The 9387-nt window shown below is 36.3% G+C and overlaps 1 protein-coding gene across 1 annotated transcript; it reads right to left on the reverse strand.

Annotated features, from left to right (window-relative positions):
• Positions 1-257: 257 nt before the first annotated feature.
• Positions 258-4784, reverse strand: LOC138307834 (uncharacterized). The gene is made up of 3 exons (XM_069248738.1): positions 4238-4784; positions 2644-2841; positions 258-1381 (listed from the first exon to the last, which is right to left on the reverse strand). The coding sequence occupies exons 1-3, from the start codon at positions 4746-4748 to the stop codon at positions 756-758; spliced, it is 1335 nt and encodes a 444-aa protein (XP_069104839.1). The 5' UTR covers positions 4749-4784; the 3' UTR covers positions 258-755.
• Between the last annotated feature and the right edge of the window lie 4603 nt (positions 4785-9387).

Here is a 9387-nt window from a genome sequence, read left to right on the forward strand (position 1 = left end):
AAGTCATCCTCGATAATCCAGGGGTTCCAATCAATTACGATTGCTACACCCCTGGACTATCTCATAGTAAAATTGGAGGAAATAGAACAGAACAGTTAATTTAGTCGTTCGATGTACATCAAAAGACACATATAACAGTACATACTGTGGTTGACTGTGTGGCTTTGATGTTGGACGTAACTCTCTGTGTAGTCTTCAAAGGGAATCTTTGCAGCTGGTCTGTTATTGGTTCAGCTGCTTTCCACCGAGCCGCCTCCAATTTTACTATGAGATAGTCCAGGGGTGTAGAGATCGTAAGTGATTGGAATCCCCTGAAGTATCGAGGATGGGCCTAAGTGTGAAAAAAATAAATAAATAGAGGTGAAATGCGTAATAGTCTTTATCATAATATCTCATTTCTTAGAAAATGGCAATGCCACAATCTAAATCCACAAGTAGATAAATAATGGTAAAAAGAACAAACAAGCAGCAGTCAAATATCTCACAAACTTTATCATAATATAATATCCCATTTCTTATATAATCAGAACAAGGCAATGCCACAATCTAAATCCACAAGTAGATAATGGTAAAAAGAACAAATAAGCAGCAGTCAAATGTGTCACAAACTTTATCATAATATCCCATTTCTTAGAACGAGGAAATATACCACAGTCGAAAATAGAAGTAGATAAAATATGATTGTTTTGCAAAATGCTCTGGCCACAATAACAAAATGTTAAATCGACATATCAAAATATTACTCAATGACTTTACTAATCACTGAATTTTAAAAGTGTCTTCAATCTATCTTTATCTAATTTTTGTCTTAGGGTCGGAACAGACTCTTCAACCAATTGTGGTTGTGACGCCTGAACATCAGATGGAACATCATTTTCAACATCCCCAAACTGCAAATCCCTTTCATAAACGTCCAGTTTAGATTTAGCAAGGGAGATAAACCCTGCTTGTTTGTCTTTCATTTCCTCTGTTAAACCATCACATGTATATTTGTAGTTTACAACTAACCAGGATATGATAACTGCTAACAGATTTGTCTGTCCTTCTTCTCCAAGCAATGGTATCCTACTACTTTCCAGTAAAATGTCATGCTCAGAGTCATAGAAGTACACAACCATATAATCATTCCCAACACTGATACAAGGGAACAGGAAATGCTCGTAGTCAGGATGTCTTTGTTTCTGGAGAAATGAGAAGGTGATGGTTTTTGCGATGATTTCCTGTTTCCTTGAGACCCTCTCAACAGAATGATCCCGTTCCATATCAGCAGGTGATCTATCTCCCAGACAATACCCAGAATTAGTATCTCCTTCATGGGTCTCCAGAACAACTTGGTCATCAATAATTGCATCTAAGTCACCATGCCAAACCTGATCATTCCCTGTAATATACAAAAAAAAAAGAATCATGCAGTTATTTTATATGATTTTCATTTTTTTTTTTTTTTTTTTTTTATTGTACACTACAGTACTGTAAAACATGTGCACACATACAGTTATTATTATAATGAACCTCTGGGGACCAACATAATTATTTCATTATCTAAGCATAATTTGCTGTACACATAATTCATGTAAGATCCTATTATAGAAGCCTTGCTGGGGAATGCAAATTGATATGTTATATCCATGAATTCATTGTAAGTTTTTTCTTTGTTTTTTTATTCTGAATTCATTGTAAGTTTTTTCTTTGTTTTTTTATTCTAAATAAATGAGTGAATATCGCAATTCAAGAGCATAATGATATGACTTTGGTGGCAGGGAAAAATACAAGAGTTCCTGGAGAAAAGCAATAAGACCTCCAAATATTTCCTGGAAAGTTCTCGGCATTAAACACTCAAATACACCTAGAGAGTTCCATGTTTTAGAAATAGTAAAATGTATTACAAACCTTGTTATGTATAATGTTTTACCACAATATCAATCAAATGTATGGGCCATACAAATTGTTTGGTTTGATTAATTTAATGTCCTATTAACAGAAAGGGCCATTTAAGGACATTCCAGGTTTAGGAAGTGGAGGAAAGCAGGAGTATCTGGAGAAAAATATCCACCCAGCAGTCAGTATTTGGTAACTGCCCCACATGGGACTCAAATTCCCTACCCAGATGTGGAGGGCTTGCGGTAATTATATGTCAGACCATCTGAACTACGTGGCCACCCCAGCCCCATATTGTAAATTGTTTAATCAATGTCCTGTGTAAAAATCACATATATTTGCCTATAAACTTTTATAGGAATTAATAGAACATTTTGTAATTTATCCTAATAAATATTTAAGAACAGATAATATTATGTATGCATGTTAAACATTGTTGAGTTCAAGCTTAAGTGTGTGTTTTAAACCGTTTTAATCAGACACTAGCTATAGAATTGTCTGCAAAATGTAGTATAAATTATCCCATACCACCACATGAAAGTCAGAAAACATAACATGATGATGACAAATACTGGTACTATACTGTACATGCATGTTATATATACATTTTATGTACAGTACGTCCCTCTGCATTCAGGCCAAAACAAACTTTACCAAAGGTAATGCTTGTCTAAGCTTTCTCCCACCGTCCAATCTTTAAGAATAATATGAATAAGAATTGATATGTTTCTGTTTCAGAATTTCCTTTTAAAGTGAGATACGTACCAATACTAGTATCACCAAAACGACCTGTCAGTTTACAATTTGATGTTCCACATCTGCATGAAGACAACTTGTAGTTTCCTTTCTTGTTTCCTTTAGTCTGTTTGTTCAGTAAAAATTTTGAAGAAGTTGCCACTTTCCCAAACAGGTGGTTGGCTAAAATGATTGTTAGATCTGCCCCATGAATCCTGTCTGGTGTTCCTGTCAACAAAATATGGACAATTATCAGAGATCACTTATAGTTCCTATCATGTACTTTATCTGACCTAAACAATGGTTTCATCTTCACTCTTCAGTAATTAAATCTACTTCTTTAAAGGAAACTAGACAAAGAGTGCTCGCTAACAAAGAGCAGATAACTCCTAATCAGCAAAACAAATGTAGCAGGATTGGAATGGGCAGATCATCGGTGACCACAGACATTGCGAAATTGGTCGGACCGACAGACATGTCCGGAAAAGGTTAATGCTGACCGTCTATTTTAAAATCTGGTCCGGACCGACCGTCCAGCAATTATTCACCGGAAGTGGGTAGAAATGGCAAGCCTGCTCATTTGATTTAACAAAATCGTTATTTTTTTACCCCCCACACACAGCAATGTAGAATTTAAACTGCATAAAATAATCATGAAAACAGCTGCCTGGATACTAATAGTAGGAAGTTATGTTTACTTTTAAAATTCACATTAATGTTCGGTCCGACGACAGCTTGTTTGGTCCGGCTTACTCATACATGTAGTCCTGGCCGGTCCAAATGCCCGGCCATTTTTTTCAACTTTCACAATGTCTGTGATCATGCAGATATATACTCAATCCTGGTCAGTAAGAGCATTTGGCTATAGTGTTCGAAAGTCCCAGATTAAAATTAAAAGGTTGGTGTTTTGAATTATTTCAATATTTAATGGATGAATTCTATTCAGGCTGTCAGCCTTCAGCCCTACTGTTATTTATAGGTCTTTACCGGTCATGATCAGATTCAGCTGTCTGCTGAGTTTCTTATCCTAGTATATGTAGCTACGATTATCTATTTTTGAACACATATAAAATTAAAAGGACCCCATTTATTTTTCTGAGTCCACTACAATTATACACTGAACTCTATCATAATTATCTCATGATCAGGACCCAATTTATGGAAATGAGCATGTGTTAAGTGTAACAGGGGAGGGCGGGGGGATAAAATGTAGTGGCCTGACAGGAATTTGAACCCAGTACCTCCGAATACCACCCGGATGCTATATTGCTGAGCTACCTGGTCACCGATGGTCGACCCAGTCTATAATTACCACTACATTCCTCCCTCCTTTTTCAAAGTCTTTGCCTTCAAAGACATGCGATACCCTTATAATTATACTACCATGATTACACCACCATGGTGGTATTTTATAATTAGTTGGGCGCCAATTTTGTAACAGAAGAAGAGAAAATTTAACGGCCAAACAGGTACTCGAACCAGGGACCTCTGAGCACTAGCCGAATGCTCTACCACTGAGCTACCTGGTCACTGATGATCGACACAGTCCAATCCCGCTACACATGTACTACTAACCCTAAACTAATTCAAAAGTACACTCCAATTGTTTTCACAAAAGCATTACCTATTTCCCCGTGAAATTGTTGATCAATCTCTACTAGATAATGAAGGAGTTTGTCAAGGATTAGCTCCCCTTGTTTAGTGTCTGGCAGAATTGTTACTCTGGACTCTTGCTCTGGATCGGCATCTATGAAATCCATCAATAATTGTATTCCTTTTTGAAATAAACTCCATAGGGAAAACTCGCCATCAAAAGCTTCCATGCTGCAGTATGCATCCGAAAACAGCGAGGAGTCGGCAGCATTACAGTTAAGCAATTTAAGGGGAGCTAATCGCACAATCCTACGTCCCAGGTTATCGACCAACAATCTTTCCAATGCCCGTGTCACATTTTTTAAAATTCGTTCGGGTACTTCAGCGAATAAATGATTTTTCTCAGATGAATCAACTTGATTATTGCATAAACCGATGTTGCAATGTCGCTTTCGTCGATGACAAGGTCTACTTGGTCCATCATATTCAGAAATTTCACAAACACGTTTTCTCGTATTGGAATTTTCAATGTGTTCCGCCATCTTTCAAAACATTGGATCGGAATGCGATCGGCCTCATTCATCAATCTACACAGGCAAGTCTCGAGATGTTCCGAGCGAACATTACACTTCCGGTTTAAGCTTGCTAAAGTCAGGACATAGTGCCCGAACTGACATGCACACCTATTTCTAACACCCCTTTCAATCTTGACATATCCGATTTGTTGTTTTCTAGGTTCCAATCATTTTTTTATTCAAAAATCTAAATATTACAAAACATTAAGTGCCCTTACACTGGAGGAGATTAATTCAACACACCGCCATATACATGTACATTATATACTTTGCATACTCTTTCCACATTATTTTTTAATATATCATGACACATAATCTTTGTACACATCTATAGAAAGTAGTATCACTAGCATGAAATTAATGAGTACACAAATTGGCCAGTACTTAATTTGGTGTTTTGGGGGTCCGGGGGAAAATATTACGATTTAGAATGACCGAGATGAGTTTTACGAGGTACTTTGTGATTTTAAGCGTTCTTAACATGGCTATTTTTCGATTTAAAATTACCTGCATCTAGAAATGATAATTGTGAATGTCGTCGTATCATTATGCAAGCCTGCTCGATCTGAACATGTGACCGGCTTCACACTATCGACACATTCTTGTGTATCTCAAAATGATATGATAATGAATTACTTGTCTTGCTAAGATATAAAAACTAACTAATCTTTTAAAGGCCCACTACCTTTCCGAAACGGCTTTTAATTTTTGTAAAACAAGATCGATAATTTTGTAGAGTCTTAAAATTCATTTACTTACCGTTAATACTGCTTTATCATCACCTTCTGAACGATTTGATTAAAATAAATAAAATGTTTATTTTCATAACGCAGGTCGTATTATGTTTCCCGCCGTCTTCCTAAATACCGCGCGGTAGTTGACTATCACTGCACCAGACGGCAAAACAGCGAACTGACTCTCCACTGTTATCATATATTACGCATGAAATCTTGCACATGTTTGGTGTCGTAACCTTAATTTAGGTCATCGGTATGCATTTTCTGATGTTATTAATGTTTTTTTAAGAAACCTTTATATTTTGCTCCGGAAAGGTAATGGGCCTTTAATCTTGAGACTTTTTTTAAATAGTACATTTTGTAGATTCCCTTCATAGACATTTGTGTGTTGAATTTTTATTATTATAAAAGCTTGAACATTACGTGCTTGAACGTTTTAGGAAATGCACCGTTCAGCGGGGGAAAAAAATCTAAAATGAAGTACGAAAAACGTGCAGGAGGACCCTTTTTTCCTTTCAAATGTGCATTTTTTGAACATTTTAGTCGGCAATTGCCCCCCCCCCCCCCCCCCCCCCCCACCCCCACCCCCATCCCCATACTTTTACTTTTATCTATAATGTGTGTATAATAGCATAGAAATTGAAAAATAAGTGAAGTATTTTGACAGACACCATCAAAGGTTCCATCATCGATATTCCATGGGTAACTATCACGCACAGTCGTTATATCAAAGATGTTAATTAAAGACTGTGCACAACCAATGGTACCCACTTATATATCAATGGTACCGGGTATACAACAAATAGTACGTATACCCCATGTTAAAGACTCTGCACCCACCGGTACCGACTGTATATCCAATGATACCGATTGTGTATACCAATGGAGCCGACTTGAATTGTATACCAATGATGCCCAACGGTGTCCGACGTGTAAACCAATGGTACCGACTGCGCGGCATCCAATGATACAGGTATAAGGACAATTTGTTGATGATGATTGTCGATTGTTTGTTTTCGGACCGTTGATATTGGGTTTAATTAGCAGCACACAAAAACAAAAGATTTCGATTGGCTTGTACTCGTTTATTTACGATGGCCGAAAACGAACTGACAGAATTGTGTTACTAGTAACACGTTTTCGTCAGCAAAAATATGTACGTACAAATTTTGTGTCAAAAACCTATAGTTATAGGGATGCTATAGTAGTACGTTTTCGTCAACAAAATTTGTACGTACATATTTTGTTGACGAAAACCTGTTGTTATGATAGTAGTAGATTTGGCTGTACACGAAATGTGTACATGACAAAAACGTGTAGTTTAGAAATCTACTGAATCCATATACCAATTAACATTCCTTTTTTCTGTGATTGATTCTTACACGGTCATATGGTGACTTTACCTGATAAGGGCATCAAAACCAAAACGCGATGTTTACTTCACTGCAATGAGTCATGATACACAACGTATAAGACGTTCTCAGTAATAACCCCATCCTCGATACTCCAGGGGTTCCGATCACTTTCGATCTCTACACCCCTGGACTATCTCATAGTAAAACTGGAGGCAACAGAATAGAACAGGTAATTTTGTCATTTGATGTACATCAAAAGAGCCGTATAACGGTACACTGTGGTTGACTGTGTGGCTTAGATGTTAGGCGTCGCTCTCTCTGTAGTCTTCAAAGGAAATCTTTGCTGGCCTGTGATTGGTCAAATGTTTTCCGCTGAACTGCCTTCAATTTCACTATGAGATAGTCCAGGGGTGTAGAGATCGTAAGTGATCGGAAGCCCTGGAGTATCGAGGATGTAATAACCCATTTAGACTTATTGTAGTGCTATTCTTAGAACTATAGCGGTCAAGATTAAATTGAGCCCGTCCCCCCCCCCCCTTTTTTTTCCTACCTGATTTATACACAAAAAAGATCATGATATATGCAGGTTTACTACTACGGGTGGTATATCTAGTTTTTACCATACGAATATGGCGGATTCGCAGTTGCAGGGATGTAATAAACTTTGAATGGATAAGTATTTGATAATATGGTAACTATAGCAATCCGGGTTACCTTCAGAATTAAGTTTGAATATGTATTTAACCTCATGCATTTGAAAACAACAATACAATGAAAGGAAACTTAAAACTGTTTTGACCTTTCAAAGCCTTTATCATTATCAAGTGAAGTCAGCATATGACCGTGTAACGATCAATCACAGAAAAAAGGAATGTTAATTGGTATACGGATTCAGTAGATTTCTAAACTACACGTTTTTGTCATGTACACATTTCGTGTACAGCCAAATCTACTACTATCATAACAACAGGTTTTCGTCAACAAAATATGTACGTACAAATTTTGTCGACGAAAACGTACTACTATAGCATCCCTATAACTATAGGTTTTTGACACAAAATTTGTACAAATTTTGCTGACGAAAACGTGTTACTAGTAAACACAATTCTGTCAGTCCGTTTTCGGCCATCGTATTTATTGTAATGTTAATTTGAATTTGGTTTTCATATTATAAATAAACAAAATAGTGGCACATTGGTTAGAAAGTAAATTTAAGTTCATTGGTATTGGTAATTAAATATAGAAAATATATGATGTCAGTAGATGGCAATCCATCAATAAGTTTCACACGTGTTGTTCACTATTTAGAAATCCAACTTTGAAATATGTAATGAATGTCGGATGGTAAACCGTCCTATCCGTTTGGTCGTTGGCAATCCAACTGCCTCCAAGTCACATGATTACACGTTCTTAAAAGAGGAATGATCATTGTCCAATTTCACTGTTAAGCCGGATGTAATAAGATTGGTTATAGATTCAGATTTCTTTATTACTCTTTGACACACTTACTTGTGTAACAAGAGGTCAAATCAACATGTTACATTTTGACATGACGGAACACAATCAACATACAGCAGCATTAAAGGGCCACTACCTTTCCGAAACGGCTTTTAATTTTCAAAATGGGAATGTAAAACGAGATCGATACTTTTGTAGAGTCGCAAAAGTTATTAACTTAACGTTAATACTACACTTATCATCATCTTCTGAACAATTTAATTAAAGTAAAAAGTATGTTATTTTTTTAACGCGGGTCGTCTTATGATTCCCGCCGTTGACCTAAATACCGCGCGGTAGTTGACTGTCACTGCGCCAGACGGCAAGACAGCACATGAATCTCCACAGTTATCATACATTACGCAGGAAATCTTGCATATGTTTGGTGTTGTTACCTCATCTTAGGCCATTGATATGTATTTTCTTATGATATTAATGTTTTAAAGAAACCTTTATTTTTTTCTCCGGAAAGGAAGTGGACCTTTGATATAACACAATCAACACAATATTAGTATACAATGTAATAGATAATATAATGGACTTGATTAATCTAATTATAACAAATAGATTTATCTAATTTTGTAATACACCTAGGATTAGAACTTTCATTTTTGTTAGATTAGGGTTTGTAAAATACTATTTTGGTATATGTATTTGCCGAATTTGATAAAATGATATGTGAGTACAAGTAAATAAATAATGAAATTCGTCACCACTACCGTCTGAACAAAAGAGACAATTTTTTTTCATTGCGTGGTATGTGGCCCATCGACCCGTTTCTATGGGCAAATTTTTATTATGGGGTTATAGCAATGGTTATTGTCACAGGTAAATACTGGACAATGAATTAAACGAGGGTACATAAATACCCACGTCTATGACGTAACTACAAATGTCTGTAGAAAGTGTTGAGATTAAAAGACTAGACATGTAATCTTGGCATCGTGCTAATGGATGTAATTATATAAGACTAATGAACAAAGAAAACATAGGGATATTCTCTGTGATACATGAATC

Source organism: Argopecten irradians, chromosome 14, assembly GCF_041381155.1.
Source record: "Argopecten irradians isolate NY chromosome 14, Ai_NY, whole genome shotgun sequence".
NCBI lineage: Eukaryota > Metazoa > Mollusca > Bivalvia > Pectinida > Pectinidae > Argopecten > Argopecten irradians.

Coding starts and splice junctions, on each gene's coding strand:
- LOC138307834 (XM_069248738.1), bottom strand. CDS start 4,748: ATGGCGGAACACATTGAAAATTCCAATACGAGAAAACGTGTTTGTGAA. Junction 2,842..4,237: donor ACAATTTCACGGGGAAATAG/GTAATGCTTTTG, acceptor TTTTGTTGACAG/GAACACCAGACAGGATTCAT. Junction 1,382..2,643: donor TTTTGGTGATACTAGTATTG/GTACGTATCTCA, acceptor TGTATATTACAG/GGAATGATCAGGTTTGGCAT.